The following is an 18,515-nucleotide window of genomic DNA, read 5'->3' on the forward strand; positions in this document are numbered from 1 at the left end:
CCCAGGGAAGGGGCGCCAAGGCGGGAGAACTACATTTCCCAGAATGCATTCCTCGTGACGTCACGCACACCTCGGCCCCTCCTCCTATGGCAGCCCTGGGGCATGGTGGGCTTGTCAGGATCCAGGCTGCAGCTGGCTGGAGGGAGCCGAGGTTGATTTCTTCCTCCGCAGCTGGGTGAGTGGGAGAATGAAGGCGCGGGGTGGGTAGTCGTGCGTGGGCGCAGCGAGGAGTGTGCGTGCCAGCGCGGGTCTGTGAGTGAGTGTGTCTGTCCATCCCTTAAAAAGGGACAAACACGGAAGTGCCTGTGTCTGGCCCTGGCCGCTGGGTCAGGACCGGGAGCCAGGGCGGGGCTTAGTCGTCCCCAGAGGAGCGAATGCTCCCCCCCCAACCGCCACCCCACCCCCGCCTCGGAGCCCGGAGGCAGCTGGGGGATGGGCGAGGGGCCTGGTCCGGGCCCTTCCCCAAAGGGGACATCCAGGTCAGAACACACTGAGGGGAGAATTTTTGTATCCAGGCTCTTCCTTATACACATGTTTGCTTTTGGCTCCTCCTCTCTTTTTACCCAGAGACTCGTCCCATGTGCGTTTTCTTGCTCAACGGGAAAAGAGAATGAAAATCCGTTTATCATCTGCCACAGAGAAAAGAACTTCCATTTCTCTGTGTGCGTCTTTCTGTGTTGTTAGATTTAAAATAGTTTTGAGTGTTAAATAGTTGTAGATAAGAGAGTGGGAGCCATAAAATGTGATAATTAAAATGTTTGGGAGCATGGGAAATATATATATCAATTATGACCGCTGAAATATGTTTTCTACTGTGTCTTGGTTTTATTTATATATTTATATAAGATGGTCTCCAGGGAATATATTCCCAATTTATGAATATGCCCAAGCCAACTGGGTTTTATAGAGAAATTTAATTTATAATACACTGATTAATCAATAGAAAAAGAGAGAAAGTAAGAAAGGAATAAGAATGAAGGGCCTCAAGCCAATAAGGCCTAGACCTCAGTCCTAAGAGATAAATCAGTCAGTTAGTTTTATCACTCACCCAAGGTCTCTCTAGGTAAGGCTTCTCATGCCAACCTCAGGCTACACCTTCAAGAGAGCCTCCTTTCAAGAAATGTTTCCAGAGAATCCTCCTCCTGTCTCCTCCTGAGTTCTCCTTCCACAGCCTCCTTCAAGACCTCTCTAGGAGCTCTCCCTCCAGGACCTCTCTCCTCTCAGACCTCCTCCAGAGCATGAACTTCCCTCTATCTTTTAAGCAAACAATCTAAGTTCCCTTCCCTCAGTTCTCACATCTACCAATCATTGTCCATGTCTCCCCTGGGCCAATGGTGGCTCTAGCTTAACCCAGGACTGACCAGATGTCTGCCCCTTTGCACATGTCTGTTGAAGGTCATATTCTCAAATAAATCTTGATCTTTGCTGAAGCCCTTCCTAAATCCTGTTACTCTGAGTAGGATGGAGATTGTAGTTTCCGAGACCTGGTTCTGTCATTCCAAGTATCTCTATTGTATCAATTCTAAAATCAATCATGACTCAAAGAACTTCCTGTTCTATGCTTAAGCATAGGTCAAAGCCCTTTCCATTGTTTAGCAAAAGGTTTCTGTCCTAAAGTAGTCTTAAGTAGGGAGGAGAAGGTTCCTCCCATGCCAAGGAGTTTCATATTCCAATAGAGTTCTTACGATCAGTAGGAAATTTTCAAGTATGAAATTTCCCAATGGGGAAATTTCCAACATTCATAAGCCTAAGAAATTTTAAGGTTTACAGTGTATAAACCCTTATTTATCTTGTGCAGATGCAGACAGCATGTTTGAAGTGATGAGATGACCACCACGCTGAGCCTCTGTGGAAGGAGGGATTTTTCCTTTGACTTCAATTTAAGAAAAATCTGTGACTGATAACAAGGGAGAAAAAAATCCAAAGTGATTGTGAATTTGATGAAACTGGAAAGGGATTCAGACAACATTCAATTGTAAATCCCTGTAAGAACTTGACTTCAGGGAGTAACTGTCCTCAGGATAGTGAATTGGTAGAGCTTTCTCAGTCCCTTTGGAAATCTCCTCAAATGCACAAGTATCAGGACAACCTAAGAGTAATGGGCTCCAGGTGAAGTTCAGACCTCATTAGAAATTTTAAAAGTTATCCTGAAGAAATGCATTCTATAGGTAATAAAGGAGGGAAGTCCTTCCCACAGAACTCTAAGCTTGCTGGATATCAGAGAATCCACACTGGTGAGAAACCTTATGAATGTAATCTGTGTGGAAAGACTTTCACCAAGAGCTCTAGTCTTACTAAACATAAAGGAATCCACAATAAAAAGGAACCTCATGAATTTAAACAGTGTGGAAAGGTTTTGAAAGAGAAAGACAATCTTGTTGAACATCAGAGAATCCATACTGAAGAAAAACATTTTGAATATAAACATTGTGGAAAGGCTTTCACAGATGTCTCTAATCTTATAGAACACAAGAAAATCTACACTGGAGAGCATGGTAAAGGAGAAAGGGAAAAGGTGGTGGATAGATTGGGGAAGGGAGATACCATCAAGGATTGGACTGGTGTGTGTGGCCCAAGTGCAGTTCTAGTGCTGGGGTGGAGTTTGAGGACAAGATTTAGGAGGCATAGATAGATAAGATCTGGAGGTTCTTCTGCCCATAGGTGTGATTGCTTCTTAAAGCTTAAATTGTCTTTTGCTTCTGGAAGTTCTGCATATTCAGGTAGCCTATAGGACTGAGGTAGTACCCCTCCCTGAACCCTTCCCTTTTCTTTGGACCTCATCTTCCCCCATATGACCTCTTGACCAGCATCTGCCAGTTATACCAGGATCAGACCTGCCTTCTGGGCCTGCTCCCTGCCCATACTATGTATCCAGGCTCCTCATCACTTTCCAAAGGTGAGTGTCATCCCCACCTTTACCCCTGGATTACATTTGCCCAACCTTCATATCCCACCCATAGTATCAGAAGGAGATCTGAGTCAGGGGTCATTGAAGTTCTGCCTGATTTAATCCTATCTGTTATCCCAAGCCCCTTCTGCCTCTTGGGTCTCTGTAGAGGATAAAGAAGGTGAATGGGGCCAAAGATGGAATTATTGAGGGTGGGACATCCAAGTTTATTTTTAAGTGTATCCCCTCCTTTCCCCCTCAGATTTGGTATAGTCTCCCCTCAGGACAGGGGGAAGACCTTTTGATCTCCTCTGAAACCTTACCTTCTATAATTCCTTATAGGTATGGAAAGAGAAAATTTCTCCACCTTGAGTATCCTTCAACCTGAAGAGCACCAAAGTCTAGCCCTAGGAGAGACCATGGAACCAGAGAGAATGATGCCTGAGACCCAGAGACCCCCATCTGAGGTGAGTGCAGTCCATATCCATACCTGACCAGCTTCACCCAAGGTGGAATCCAGGAGAATTAAGGAAGCTCTATCCTGTTAAACTTGAGGTATCCTTTGCAGTAATGTCATCAGAGCAGAAATTTTCCTCCTAAATCCCTTTCTTTTACCATTTCTTAGGTCTAGTCAGTATGCATTGAGCAAGTGGCTGCTCTGTGCCAAGCACTGTGCTAACCTCCTGGGGATGCAAAAGAAGGACATAAAATTAGACTATGTTATGGGAAGAAACCATGTGAACATCTATGTCTAGAAAAGCCAAATGTAGTATAGATGGGAGCCCTCTGAGAGGGAAGGCCCTAACAGATTTAAGGAGCAGGAAAATCTTGTTTTTAGAAGGTGAGATTTGACCTGAGATGGAAAGGAAGCCAGGAGACCCAGGGCAGGAGGGAAGATACTCCAGTATAAGAGACAGTCATTGGAAAGGGACAGAGTGAGGAGATGGAGAGTCCTGGTCATGGATCATCCAGGAGGCCAGTGTCCTGAGTCAGAGAGGAAGTGGAGGGCAGGAAGGGTTAGAAACCTGGAAAGGGGGTCAGGGATGGTTAGGTGGTATCTGCTGTTTGTCACTAGCCCTCTCAGTATGTAAATCATTTATTCCTGTTGGGAGAATTGTCATTGTCCTTGTGTCAAGGTTTACCATAGAACAAAGTAATTGTTGCTTGTTTGGTTCTAAGGTTGACACTCAGCCAGACTGAGGCAGCAGCACAAGAGCTGGACAAGTCCATGACAGTTTTTGTATCCACGCAAAAAAATGACCCACATGTAGGGTAGGTGAAAAACATTTGGGTCCCTCACATCTAGAGATCACATATGTATGTAGTGATTTGTCTTGTGTGTTTGTTTTCATTTAGTCATTTCAGTTGTGTCTGACTCTTTGTGACCCCATTTGAGGATTTGTTGGCAAAGATCCTGGAGTTCTTCAGAGCTGCAGGTAGCTAAGGGCATGACCTGAGCTTTTCTCTCTATTCCTATTGGCTGTCTCCAAAGTCCTTTTCAGAGCCTTCTTATGTGGCTTCAGACCCTTCATCTTGGCTAAAATTGCTCCCACCAAGCTACCAGTGACATCTCTCTTTACAAAGCCTCTATGGGCTATATCACTGCTTGTTATCAGTGTGAACTCTAAGATCAGCACTGTCTGCTCTCACATACCCTATGTTGCATGAATTTTCCAGGTCCTTGGTAGCCGCTGCCTAAATAAGCCAGTTCAGATTCCAGATAGACAGGTACACTGTCATCTATTCTACTCAAGACTTGTAACAGTTAAAAGAATGGTTGCCATAAACTGTGACTGTGGAAATATGGTTTCAAATCAAAAATATAGTAGTCGCCATGGGAAAATTCCCAAATATTAAATATACCCAAGTCAGCTGGGTTTTATGGAGATTTTAATTAATACAAATTAAGGACTTAATGAAAGGGAGAGAGAGAGTAAGAGGAAATAATGAGACAAGGGCTATACCAGCCTAGGCCAAAGCCTTAAGAGAGAGATCAGTCAGTCTTTAATCCACTCACCACAAGATTTGTCCAAGCAAGATCTAGTATTCGGAGAGACCCTCCAGTTTAGCTCCTCAGCTCCACTAAGTTCAGCCACCGAGCCCTCCAATTCAGCTTTGGCAAGCTGACTTTCTCAGAGGCCTGAGACCTCTTTTTTTGACCTCCTTTTAACGAGAATTTTCTCCTATGTCACCTCCCCTAAGTTTTCACATCTACCAATCATAGTGGACGTTTTCCAAAGGACTGACCATTCTTAATTCACACTCGAGTAGACTAAACTTTTGAGTAATTCACACCTGAGTAGACTAAAACTTCACACCTCTTTTGTTAAGAGCTTGTTCCTTGCAAGTTTGCAAGTTGCCTGACCTTCATAGGTACTTAGCACCCTTTTGTATTAGATCTAAAAATAGACCCAGCTTAAAGTTTTTTAGCTTTACTTTAAGTATGTGTTAAGTACTTTTCATTATTCATTATTCAGTAAAGAGTTTACAAATTTATCTTCCCCTAAAGTATGCTTAAGTATGGGTGGAGTAATGTTAGAGTCTGAGAATTTTTAACATTCACAAGTCAGAAATTTTAAGATTCACAGACTGTGACACAATTAATCAGTAAGTGATGGCCATGTGTCTTAAAAAGTGCAGGAATGGCATTGGGATAGTCTCTCCTCTTGACCTCTATGCCCATTATCCTGATATAATTCAGGAGATCCTAGTGAAAAGGAAAATTTTGTAAATTCTTATGAATCTACAAAATGAGAGAGGAAAGTACAAGTTATTTATTGTTCAGAAATTTTATAATAGAACTGAAGGAAGCTTAAAGAGAAATATAGATTACAAATAGAAGACAAATCATATGTTTTAAGGTAGATATCAAAATGATGAACAAGTGAAAAGCAATGTTTATCTTCATGAAAGAGAATTATTCTAAAATGATAGAACCACTGGAGAAGTGAACCCCATCATTGAGCCAGAAATGGAAGGAACTAAAATGGAAAAGCATCCAGTACCAAGTATTAACATGTTCCCACATACTTACATGAAGATAGCAGTAGGGGTTCCAACTGTCCCTTCTTCAAACTTCCATGGAATTCTCACTCTCTCCTTTTTCTCTCCTCTCCCTATGATCTGTGTTCCATGTGTCTTTTTGCTCTCTTTGCTTTGCATGTCATTTCTTCTGTCTGTGCTCAAATTTCTTTAATCACATCTATGCCTGAGCAAATACATAATCCAAACAGTTTCTGGTGGGACAGTAATCATTTAGAAAGTATAGATATTCTGCAAAAATCTTACTTTAACATTCACCATACTGTGAAGGTAACAGCATTCTTGAGTGGTTATGGCACTGGAAAAGTTCCACTGGGAATGATGAAGCTAGGAAGACTTGGTTTTGGAAAGATTAAGGTCCTATCAACAAATTATGTCTGCCCAAGGACCAATCTAGCTAACTCTGGTCCTGGTAATATATGTTAAAGGAACCAGACTGGGAAATTTGATCAAATTAAATGCTGATAGAAACATGGCGAAATAGTCCTGATATTACATTGCGAGAGCAACTGTGAATTGTTTTTTAGAAAACAAGATGGAAATATATATTAAGTGCTGTAAAACCATTCATGCTCATTTACCTAGGAATCCCATTACTAGGATTAGACTCTAAGGGCATTATTAAGAGAGCAAGAAGCTGTGTGAAAAGCTGTATTAAAATAATAGTGGAAGATTTCTTAGTAATTACAAAAGAATTAGACATAAAACAAATGCAGTGCTTGGGAGAAATGTTTGAATAGATTAGATTATTTTAATGTAATTGGTTATGCTATTAGAAATGACAAATATTGAAAATATTAAGAAAATAAGGGAAATAAGATGAAAAGAGAATAAGAATAATGCATTGTATAATAAAATTTACTTAAAAGCTACCAAATGTGAAGATTGGATTTAGCTATTTCCTGATTTTAACAATGAAGATACTTAGTCTAACAAAATCAGGGGATATTTTGATCTTTAAATTATTCCACCCTACTTAGACTGTACTTTAGGGAAAGATAAAGTTGTAATCTCCTGATTGCACAATTAAGGTACTTAACTCTTACCTTATAGTGAAGCTAGAACTTTAAGTTAAGTCTATTTTAAGATCTTAATACAAAAATGTGTTAAGTAACTAAAAAGGTTAAAGTAATTACAAAAATGTTAAGTAACTCACAAAAGGTGAACTTAAAGAAGTATTAAGCAACTCTAAAGATATAATCTAATCAAAGAAGATGAGAACTCTAAAAGATATGGGCATTTAGAGGAGGAGACACAAGAGTGAAAGGTCTATATATTTGGCTCACTTCCTCTCTCGGGCACCTTTCTGGGGGCTAGTGGCAGTGTGCTGGGCCTTTCGGTATCTTAGCTTGGCTACAAGCTATTGTCTGGTTCGGTGGTGAGTTTCTGACTGAGTTTTCCACCTTTACTTTCCAACTTTATCCTCTTAGAAGCCTATAATCTTCTTCAGAGACCTAGAGGTGGGGATTTTAAACTCCCCCTGGCACAAACCCGGCAGGAGAACTCCTATATCCTCTTCCTTCCTTCTCCTTAAATTCCTTCCCTCTATATTAATTAAATTACCATAAATTTCCAGACTGACTTGGGTATTTTAGTTGAGATTTCCCTTGGGGACCAATTAAATCTAGATTTTAAGTCACAACCCTAAAATTATCTTTACACAAATCAAGAGAAAAAGGTATCAAAGTAAAACAAATTCAATGGGAATTCAAAAGCAGAGAATGTTTTTGTTAGCACACATGTAAAATTTATATATTTGAAACAAATTATTAACATTGTGAAGTTTGTCTTTTTGCAATCCCTTCCCCCCAATAAAAAAGGGAATAACAGGCATGCTCACAAAAGATATGAATATTAAATTATATGCCCTTAAGATAGAGTTAGCTTATATAAATGCACATGTGATGTATGACATGGAGGAGGAAACATGACTAGAGGAGAACATATAATAGGTGTGTTGGGAAGTTGTAAATCTATAGTACCCAGCCAATGGAGAAAGGAGAGTAGGACTCTGTAGCCAGGTATATGGAATAAAAGTTTGCTGTGCCAAGCCAGGTGTGTGCCTACTTGTTGGACACCTGCTCTTATTTATAGAAAGGAAACTAGAACAAGTTCTGGACTTTCTGCCACTGTGTTGGAACAAGCAACAGTGGGAATATTAGAGAGAAAAGAAATTGACAAGACTGATAGTTGGTAGGGGAAGGGGCAACTGGGAGTGGCAGTTGGTCTTGTGACGAGCATTTTCTTCCTGGTGTTGGAAGTGGGAGGGGCGTGGCTTCCCAGTCTCTGAATTAAGGTGTCTCTACTTTCTTTGGCCCGAAGAGACAGACCCAACCAGCTCTGAAGGTCAGAATTTTTCTTGTTGCTTGCTGTCTACTGCTAAGATTTTGAAATTAAGAAAACTAGCACAGATAGAGTAGACAGGAATAAGAGAAACCCTCCACCAGCCTGTGAGGCTTGGCCTCAGCTCCAAAGCTGAGAAAGATTCCAACCTTATTTAGGGACATTTCCTCTTCCCTTTTCCCTGATACTTCTCCAATCTGAAATGTTTATTGAAATTTATCTTATTTGAATATTGCAGTTAGATAATAGGACTATCTTTCCTGGGGCATAGAGGGAGCTGAACCTCATTTTAGTCATCCGACTACAAACGGTCCTTATCGGACCCCTCCTGGGCAACCAAAGTCTGGGGAAAGACTTGCCCCTCAGGAAGGTCCATGTTTACCTGCTCTGGGGTGTCTTTGGTATCAATCCATAGAGAAGACATCCCCGCAGGCGATCATAAGTGGCTCATTTCTTGGACACCCCATTTTGTTTAAAAAAAAAAAAGCCTCTCAGCAGGGGGCATCTCTCTCCTTTGCCTCACCGGCAGCCATATTCCCTCTCTCACTTAAACTCCTCATTTCCCTGCTACAAACTGTCCATATTCCCTGTTCCTCATATCCACCATCTTTCCACTATAAATATTACACCAGCTAATGCAGAAAGGAGGGTAGGACTTTGTAGCCAGGTATATGGAATAAAAGCTTGCTGTGCCAAGCCAGGTGTGTGCCTACTTGTTGGACACCTGCTCTTATAAGAATATCTTAATAAAATACCTTCCTACTTCACTGAGGTTTTCCATTTAGGTCTTCATAAGACCACTGTTTTTTACAATCTAGATAAAAATATTTCAACTTTTTGTGAAATTAAGTAGGTAATTCCTTTCTTTTCTTTCCTCATTAATCATTGGTAATGGTTTTTTTTTTTCCCCCCAGAATACACAGTACTTGCCACCTTCTCACAAGCTCTTCATAAAACGTTCATACCAGATCAATTCTAACAGTTGCGCTGAGGAGGAATTTCAGATCATCTTCTCTCTTCTCCATAGAATCTCATACTTTTCACTCAGAGATTACATACCATCTCCCTGATTCCATAAGGAGAAACAATTCAAAGTAAGACCCTTCTCCAGGTTTTACCAATCCAACATGATTCTCACTTCAGATACAAATGCTTTTCTCAGTATTCCATTAGGCTCTGAATGACTGCTCTCCAGTGCTAGCTCTGATGCTATTCAAGGTTAAAAGTTTGGGGTAAATCCCTTGTGAGCTTCAGTTTTCTCCTATGTGGTGATGAGGGTTGAACTAGATGATTTCTGAAGTCTCAGCTCTAAATCTCATGACTTTTGCTGATTTAGGAGTCAGTAACATTCCAGGATGTGACTGTGGACTTCACCCAGGAAGAGTGGTGCATGTTGGACCGTTCTCAGAAAAAGCTGTACAGGGAGGTCATGCTGGAGAATGTGCAGAATCTGCTCTCTGTGGGTAAAGAACATTTCCTCTGGTAACTCTGCATCTGTCATCAAAGGAATATTTTCATTCCATGCCTAAAGTGTAGGATTTTGAGCCTTTTATCAGTTATTAAAAAAGCAAATGTGCTGATCTCTCCACAGGGTCCTTCTGCTGTCTGGTTTTTATGAAAAAGGTTTTTTAATTATGTGATGGGAAACTGAGACATTGCTTTGTTGTTCCTGAAATTGTCTCTTTTCTATTTTAGGTAGCTTAAGGTCAGAACTCAAATAAGTATTACATATTCAGAGTCTTAAAGCTAATCTCAGAGGTCATTTAGTTTAGTTTCTAACTGGACTTAAATTTTGTCTACAAAAATCTCATGCCCTTGCAGCTTTTCCTTACAGATGGGCATTGACCCTCTACCTGTCATGGCAGCCCTTCTATCTTTGGGATGATTCTACTATTTAGATAAGTCTTATTTAGAAGTATAAAGTCAAAGCTCATGGTCCCTAATTCTCCTAGGTTTATCATGATTCTTCTCTCAATTTCCAGCCCACGTGGTAGAAAATGAAGGGAAAGGAATAAGCATCCATATGTGTATATGGATATATATATCTGCTTTATGTCCTGAACTGAGTAAAGGACTTTATAATTTTTACCATGTAATCTCACAACATCTCTGTGAGTTTGGCATTATCAACATCTTCATTTCACAATTGAGGGAACTGAGGCATACAGAGGTTAAATAACTTGCCTAAGGGTCATTCAGTTCCCATGTATCTGAGGCTGATTAGAACTTGTCTTTCTGACTCTAGGATCAGACCTCTTCCCCCTACTATGTTGAATGTTCCCATTCTTCTGTGACAGAGGAAAATAAAGATGAAATTTTCTGATTCCAAATAGGCTTAATGATCTCTGCCTCTCTCCAAAGGTCCCAACAGTGAATACCATGGAAATCATCCTTGAGGCTACCTGGGAACCATCCATGGTCCTTGTTTTCATGTCCCCTTTCCCTAAAAAGGACTAAATTATCTATTTCTCTCTGACCTCATCCCTACTTTATTCCTTCTGCCCAGGGCTGCCAGTTCCCAGAGAAGATTTGATATCCAGTTGTCAGCAAGGGGAATCACCATGGTTGTTAGAACAAAAAGGCAAAAGGAGCTTCTGCTCAGGTGAGTGAAATGAAAGCAAGTACATAAGGGCTATTATACAAAGAGGCCTCTTTGTGTTATCGTGAAGGAAGTGATAGACCTGGGGCAAGCAGATCTGACTTGGAATTTGTTTGTAGACACATTTTAGCAGTGGGATCCTGGGCAAGGAATTAAACCTGAGCCTCAGTTTCCTCATCTGTAATAAAGAAGAGAGGGTCAAGCTCCATGGCTTGTCAGTTTCCTTCCGATGATGAAGTTATGAACCTCTAAGAAGTCCTTGTTGGGAACACCAGAGCATAGAATTCTCCTGAAAACATCCAGAAAGACCTGAGGCTTTCCAGTATGAATTCTTTGCTAGGTTTATTCAAGCCAACAAGCATTTGTTAAGCTCCTACTATGTGTCAGTCCCTGTGGTATGTTCCAAGAATACAAAGAAAAGTAAAGAAGATGCCCTTCTCTCAAGGATATCCCTATCTAATGGGGAAGACAGCATGCAAACATCTATGAGCAAACTTGCCATATCCCGGATGCATTGGAGCTAATCTAGAGAGGGAAGGTCCCAGGGCTAAGGAGGCCTGGACTAGACTTAGTGTGGAATGAGGGATTTTAGGAGAGACTTGAGGAAAGCCAGATGCACGTTATCAGCCTGAGGGGAAGCTAGAAAAAAAAACCTGGGTGTCAGGGGATTAGTGTGTCCTGGTCAAGAGGCAAAAAGTAGCCTATTGTTGGAAGTGCCTGTAGTCCCTAAACAATTTACTTGTGGGTGGTGACCTGAGAAGGAGAAGAGAGACTAAAGGAAAATAGATGAATAGATAATAGTGATATAGGGAGAAACACAAGAATAAAGACTAAGAGACAACAAGTTAAAACACGTGGGGTGCAGCAAGCTCCGATATTATTTCACATCAGCAAGATAACAAGAGGAGTAATTAGAAGTATGAGAAACAAGAAAACATGTGGGGAGCCATAAGCTCCAGTAATACCTCTCATGGGCAAGAGAGCCAGAGGATTAATGAGAAGTATGAGAGGCAGCAGCATTGCGAGAATCAAGTGAACATGAGGAACAATAGAAGCTAGAGTGACAAGAGGATCCAGAGTAGTTAGAAGATCAAGAGAGGCAAGAGGGAGGCTCGCACGTGTTCCCCAACTTTTATTGGAGATTTTAGGAATGTGGAGTGGGAGATAATTATTGAATATGTGACATGGCATAGGTTTTAACATTGGTTGAATTGACAAGAAATCAAAGAGGAGGAGATTAATCCAACATGTGCCTTGGAAAGGAATGTGGTTTGACAAGGCATGAGCTAGGACACTGTGGCCGGTAATGTCCTGCTCAGGAATTCTCTTGTCCTTTGGACTGCAGATTCGTCCATACCATGATCAATAAGTAACATGACCATGAGTCTGGTAAATGAATACATAAGATACAATATCAATACATCAATTACATTTCCAAGATACTAATATGCCTAGCATGCTACACCCGTTCCACTGATCATTGCACGTGTGGAGAGGACTGAGGTGAGGGATGACTAGGAAAGGAGGAAAGGGGCAGAGAATGAAGGGCATTAACAGCCAGACCCAGAGAGTCTTATATTTGATCCTGGTGATAGGAAGACAAGGGAGTTTCTTGAGAAAGGAGTAACATGATCAGAAGTGTACTTTAGGATGATGAATGTGACACTTGTGTGCAAGATCGAGTGGACTGGAGAAAGACTTGAGGCAATGAGACTAAGAGGCAGGCCCTTGGATCACATCAGGACTTATCCCAGAAAGTGGTAATATTGGAAGATATGACAGTGATTCCAAAATAATCAGAATGGAATATCAGGAAAATTACCTGAAATTGACAAAATTATAAGTATAATCAACAAGAGGCATTTAAAGGAAAGTTAGAAAGTGCAGTAGGGAAAGACTGTCTAGTACTATGGACAAGTAATGTAAGAGCAGCATACAAAGGCAAGGATGGAACTTTGAAAAAAGACATGATTGGTGGGCAAAGACCATTGGTAACACGATCAAGGGAGAGAAGAACGGACATGGGAGAGCTCTAGGAGGATGTCTGGGCTTTTGAGATTGGATCTCAGGGTGGCAGGAAGTGTCTTACCTTGTGTGAGAGAGTAATATTGAAGAACAACCTGCAAACAGAGGCAATGGATGGAAGTTTGAAGAGCTGTCCATCAAGGAGCATACCAAAGGAGAATGTGACTGGGAGAAGGCAGTTAAAAGAAACACCCAAACTGCTGGAAAAATCTCTCTCTTTCTCCTGACACTTGAAGGAGGAAGAACTGAGAACATCCTTCCCTTGTTGGTCACTGATTTTCTCTCTACTTTATCAAGAATTGACTCAAAAGATCCTTAAGACTGTTAGCCACATCCCTCATCTAAGACTTTAAGTTTATTACTCATTTTAGGATTTTTCTTAAGATCAGGGAAAGTCCTAATCCCTCTCCTATCCAATTTCCTTTTCCTTCCCCTTCCTTAAAATAAACCCTTATTCCCACAACTTTAGAGAGTGAGTTATCTATCAGATATTCAGGCAACTTACTCAGTCTGAATCCCAGTTTGACTCCAACTGAAGAGGCTAACTGAAGTGGGAGGGAGAGGGAGGAGGGAGACAGAGTCTGATTTCACATTACATCATTGATCTTTTCCAGCAAAGTTATATTACCATAATCCATCTAAAGAAACAACCACCTAATACACTTGCTAGAGGTCTGTCAAAAGCCTGATGAAGGATACCCAAGTGAACAGCCATGGGACTTCTCTCAGGTCTCATTGAATCTGTGGGGGGCCTCAGACTCACCGCCCGAGAGCTGAACCCCCTATCAGCCTTATTGGATCTGTATTAGTCTCTCCTTAACCCTTTTAGTATTTAATTAGTTTAAGATAGTTGGGAAGGTGAGGAAAAATTCTGATCTTTCTCTGAAGCAGTCAGAACCAAGGATCTCATGGAGACTTAGAAAATAGGGACACTAATAACCTCTAACCAAACCTCACACATCCTGATATCCTGTATTATTAAAGTATTCAAACACAGTCATATAGTAAAAGAGGAATTATTGTAGGAGCTTGGAGAAAGCAACTCACTAGGGTTACTGATCAGCCATTGCTGAATGCTGGTCAAGACCCCTTCCCCACTGAGTCAGCAGACTAGGGGGAGGCTTGTCTCCCTAGCTGAGTTGTGCTCGGGTATTTTGGGGGTACCCCATCCATCATTCAACAGGAGAGACTTCCCTTCAACTCCCCATCACCAACTTATCACTGGGGATCCTCAGTTTCTTAAGTTATACCCTCTGAACCATAGCCCAGGAAGAGCTGAGTGAGAGAAAGCAAAAGGAGTCACTCCACCTTAACTCCTACCTTTCCTCACACATCTGTACTCTAATAGCAGCTTCCTTAAGATCTACAAATACCATCAACAAATTATCATTATAGTAACAGGGTTTGAACTGTAGTCTATCTATAGGGAGGTTGACCACATCACTCCTCTATTTTTGAGCTCATGGCCCTAGTTGTAAAGTATAATTACAGTGCTGGACCTCTGTGTCATAGGTGTGTCATGAGATTCCAGTGTTATTGTAATGAGGGTATTTACAAAATCAACCATTCCAGATGTAACCAAATGATGTATTCTAAGACTGTTTTGTAAGGATAACTAATAAGGGATAAGGAGAAATTAATAGATTATCTTTAAGAGGAAATGAGGAAAATTTAGATACAAACCCTGTGAGAAGATTCTGGAAGGAAGGGAGGATCTTGGGAGTTGATTGTTCGTAACTATCACTCCTGAGGTAGCTTTCCACTGAGCTGGATCTTTGCTTTGACAACCCCTTGGAAGAACTAATCTTGTGGAAAGATTAGGAATTCCTGGATTGGAGAATAGCCTTGGAGTAGACTGCCTTTTCCCTGGAGAACAGAGAGATCCACCTGACGGAGATCAACTGGGCTAAGGTAATCCCAAAATTTTGTCATCTGGGTCTTAGGGTTACCTAAGAAGCCAACCCCAGGTTTGAGAGGGGATTCAGGCTAACAGCTAACTCCTCTGACAATCTGGGTAGTTAGCTTAGCAGATAGTCAGATAGCATTTGGGGTTCTAGATAAGCACAGGGAGTGTATAGGCAGGGCCTAATGAAGAAACAGAGGGTGACCTCTTGCAAGGTGTATAAAAGTTGGGTTGAGTCTAGATCCTATAGTATTAGGACCCTATCTACCCTTTCCCCTTATTCCAATCATCAAAATAAACTTGGTTCCTAAAGCCCAAGGGTTTTGTGCTTTCCTAGCCCTGGAAAGGTCTCTAGGTGGGAGTTTCTCATCTCCCATTCATCGAGGTTTTTCCCAAACAATCTACCTCCATTTGAAAGTAGCCATCTCTTGCAGTTTCTGCCTCCTTCAGATTGAAAAGTCTCATTTTTAATCGGGGAAATGGAAAATCAAGTTTACTTTCTGCCATCAGAGGAAAGAACTTATTGTTTCTTTCTGTGTTATATCATCATTTGTTTTATACAGATGCAAAAACCAGCTTTGAAGTGCAGGAGATGTCTACAAAACTGAGCCTTGTGAAAGGATCTGGTAAGCAAAGATTTATGAATGAGGATTCCTATTACTTCATTTTGAGAGAAAGCTATGAATCTAATATCAAGGTAAATAAAAATCCAGATAATGACTGTGAATTTTATGGAATTGCAGAGAAATTCAGACAGTATTCAAGCCTAAATCAATATAAGAAAATGACCTCTGGAAATGATTATCATCAGAATAATGACTACAACAAATACTTCCCTGAAAAAGCAGAACTCCTTCAGTCTCATGGGAAACCTCCTGAAATACTCATTTACCAAGATAATCTAGAGGAGATGGCCTTCACTTGGAGTTCCAGCCTCATTATACATCCAAAAAGTAATCCTGGAAAGACACTTTCTGTGACCAGTAAAGATGGTAAAGCCTTCAGTCAGAACTCTGAATGTGCTCGAGATCAGAGAATTCACACTGGAGAGAAACCTTATGAATGTAAACAATGTGGAAAGGCTTTCACAGAGGAGGGCTCTCTTGCTGAACATCAGAAAATCCACCCTGGAGAGAAACCTTATAAATGTAAACAGTGTGGAAAGACTTTCACAGAGAAGGGCAATCTTGCTAGACATCAGACAGTCCACACTGGAGTGAAACCATTTAAATGTAAACAGTGTGGAAAGACCTTTGCACGGAGTTCTAGTCTTACTGCACATCATAGAATCCACACTGGAGAGAAACCTTATGAATGTAAACAATGTGGAAAGGCTTTTACAGTGAGTGCCCATCTTGCCAGACATCAGAGAATCCACACTGGAGCCAAACCATTTAAATGTAAACAGTGTGGAAAGGCTTTCACACAGAGGGGCCATCTTGCTGAACATCAGAGATTCCACACTGGAGAGAAACCGTATGATTGTAAAGAATGTGGAAAGGCTTTTACACTGAGAGGCCATCTTGCTGCACATCATAGAATCCACACTGGAGAGAAACCTTATAAATGTAAACAGTGTGGAAAGACCTTCACACAGAGCTCGAATCTTGCTGCACATCAGAAAATCCACACTGGAGAGAAACCTTATGAATGTAAACAATGTGGAAAGGCTTTTAGAGGGAGGGGCCATCTTGCTGCTCATCAGAGAGTACACACTGGAGAGAAACCTTATGAATGTAAATTGTGGAAAGACCTTCACACAGAGCTCTAATCTTACTGAACATCATAGAATTCACAGTGGAGAGAAACCATTTAAATGTAAACAATGTGGAAAGGCTACAGAGTATCACATACTTGCTGAATATCAGATAACCCACACTGGAGAGAAACCTTATGAATGTAAACAGTGTAGAAAGGCTTTCACATGGAGGGGCTCTCTACACATCAGAATCCACACTGGAGAAAAACTATGAATGTAATCAGTTTGGAAATGCTTTCACATTTCACACAAATAACTCCACACCTGGTAAATGTCACACTGGAGAAAAATCTCATGACAGTCATGTATGAACAGGAGCTTTTAGTTGCTACTTGTAGCTCATTTATGTGTCAAATTTTATTTAAGAATAGTCAATTTAGATAAATAGAATCAAATTCTTCAAACTGGGTAATTAGGTTTATTGGAAGAGGAATCCTCCAATAAAGCTGAACTCCTGATTAATGTCAGAAAACCTGAGTAGTGTGAGAGACCTACTTTTATAAAACAACAGTCAAGTTTTCCAGAAAAGAATAAGAATAGCCATATCCTTTGTTAAGAGAATTTTCTTAATCTCTCCCTTTTTCTATTTAAGAGGCAGGGGAGCAAAAAGATTTCTGAGTACGAACCTCACCCCTGCTGTGCAGGTTGACAGTTGAGAACAGTTAGAAGGGTGTGGTTGAGAATTGGTTAGTGAGTTGCAGGCAGTTGGAAAGGAGCTTTTGTCTCTGGGTTCCCTGGAGAGCAGAGGTATCCGTGTCTCTGAGACAAATTGGCAAGTGGATAAATAATTGACAGTGGATAAAGAGAAATGTATTTAAGGCGGTGGAAGGTGATTAATGATTTTTTTTTATTAATGCTTATTGATTAACTTAGATAGGTATTTAGATAGTGGGTATATTCTTAGATAGACAGAGTAGGTAGATAGGCTGGGCCTGGCCTAGCAGAAGACAGTGCCCTAAAAGACAGATTTAGGAGTTTTTAGAAAATTTTAGTTAGGATTGGGATCTTAGGTATAGGTATAAGAGTTCTCTCACTTTCCTCCTTTCTATTTCCTATCCAAATTTTCCTCAAAATAAACTAAGTGTTTTGTGTTTAAGAAACTGATCTCTTGACTTTTGTTTAAACTCCTACCCCAAAATTTTAACCCTTCACAGCCTGGAGAGCCAGCTAGGAATTTGATTAATCTTAATATTCTGTTCCTTATTAATAATAGGAACAAGTAGAGGTGCTAGATATCATGGTATGGGTAGTAAAGGAGGTGGTGCCAATTTACCTCAGACAACTCCCATGACCTGAGACCTTCAATGAGATTTTACATCTCACTGTTTTGGATTGTCTTTGGTTAGTACGCTTATGGGAGTATTTGTGATGTCCACATTGTTTTGAGGGCACCAACTATCAAGTATTTATTTCAATCCTTACCAAGAAAAGGAAACAACTAAAAGAGAAATTAATGAAGACTAAAGATTGCATCTCTCAGCTGCCTAAAACTATTGGCCAATAAAATGAAACTATCTCTCACTTGACCCAACCTGCCTCTCCTACTGTTTCTAATTCTCCCACTCAGGTAGCTAATCCTAAAAACCGAAAGAAAGAAGATGCTAATCCTAGCCTATTCCCTGTAAGAGAAGTACCAACTTTTCATCCAAAAGAGAAAGAGTTAGTAACTATTAGTCAGGCTTACCAATGAGGAGTGGGGCAGAGTTGACTGGCCTGAGAATGACCCTCATTGGGACTTTAATGGAGAAAGTGACTGTGAGATTGTGCCAAGCTAGGGAGGCAGTTCTTTTTTTTTAATTGAAAATTTTTAATTAATTAATTTAGAATATTTTTCTGTGGTTACATGATAGATATTCTTTTCCTCCCTTTCCCCTCCCTTCCTGTAGATGAAGAGCAATTTCACTGGATTTTACATGTATTATTGATCAAGACCTATTTTCATATTATTGATATTATT

General features: G+C 40.7%; 1 protein-coding gene across 3 annotated transcripts; it reads left to right on the forward strand.

Annotated features, from left to right (window-relative positions):
• The first annotated feature begins 39 nt into the window (after positions 1 to 39).
• LOC103092547 (zinc finger protein 383-like) lies at positions 40 to 18,084 on the forward strand. 3 transcript variants are annotated; one of them, XM_056796462.1, is made up of 7 exons: positions 40 to 175; positions 1,799 to 2,495; positions 3,230 to 3,354; positions 9,609 to 9,735; positions 10,779 to 10,874; positions 15,363 to 15,425; positions 15,543 to 18,084. In XM_056796462.1, the coding sequence occupies exons 2-7, from the start codon at positions 2,156 to 2,158 to the stop codon at positions 16,568 to 16,570; spliced, it is 1,779 nt and encodes a 592-aa protein (XP_056652440.1). In that variant the 5' UTR covers positions 40 to 175; positions 1,799 to 2,155; the 3' UTR covers positions 16,571 to 18,084. The 3 variants fall into 3 exon arrangements, with proteins under 3 accessions (XP_056652440.1, XP_056652439.1, XP_056652441.1); XM_056796461.1 differs by having other exon boundaries at positions 15,363 to 18,084; XM_056796463.1 differs by lacking the exon at positions 40 to 175 and adding an exon at positions 2,808 to 2,896 and having other exon boundaries at positions 2,371 to 2,495; positions 15,363 to 18,084.
• Positions 18,085 to 18,515: the final 431 nt, after the last annotated feature.

This window comes from Monodelphis domestica, chromosome 4 (assembly GCF_027887165.1).
Source record: "Monodelphis domestica isolate mMonDom1 chromosome 4, mMonDom1.pri, whole genome shotgun sequence".
Lineage (NCBI taxonomy): Eukaryota > Metazoa > Chordata > Mammalia > Didelphimorphia > Didelphidae > Monodelphis > Monodelphis domestica.

Bases quoted from the DNA above. Each gene is read 5' to 3' on its own strand.
- LOC103092547 (XM_056796461.1), top strand. From the start codon at position 2,156: ATGCATTCTATAGGTAATAAAGGAGGGAAGTCCTTCCCACAGAACTCT. The intron at 2,496-3,229 runs GTAAAGGAGAAA...AATTCCTTATAG, and splicing joins AATCTACACTGGAGAGCATG to GTATGGAAAGAGAAAATTTC. The intron at 3,355-9,608 runs GTGAGTGCAGTC...TTGCTGATTTAG, and splicing joins CCCAGAGACCCCCATCTGAG to GAGTCAGTAACATTCCAGGA.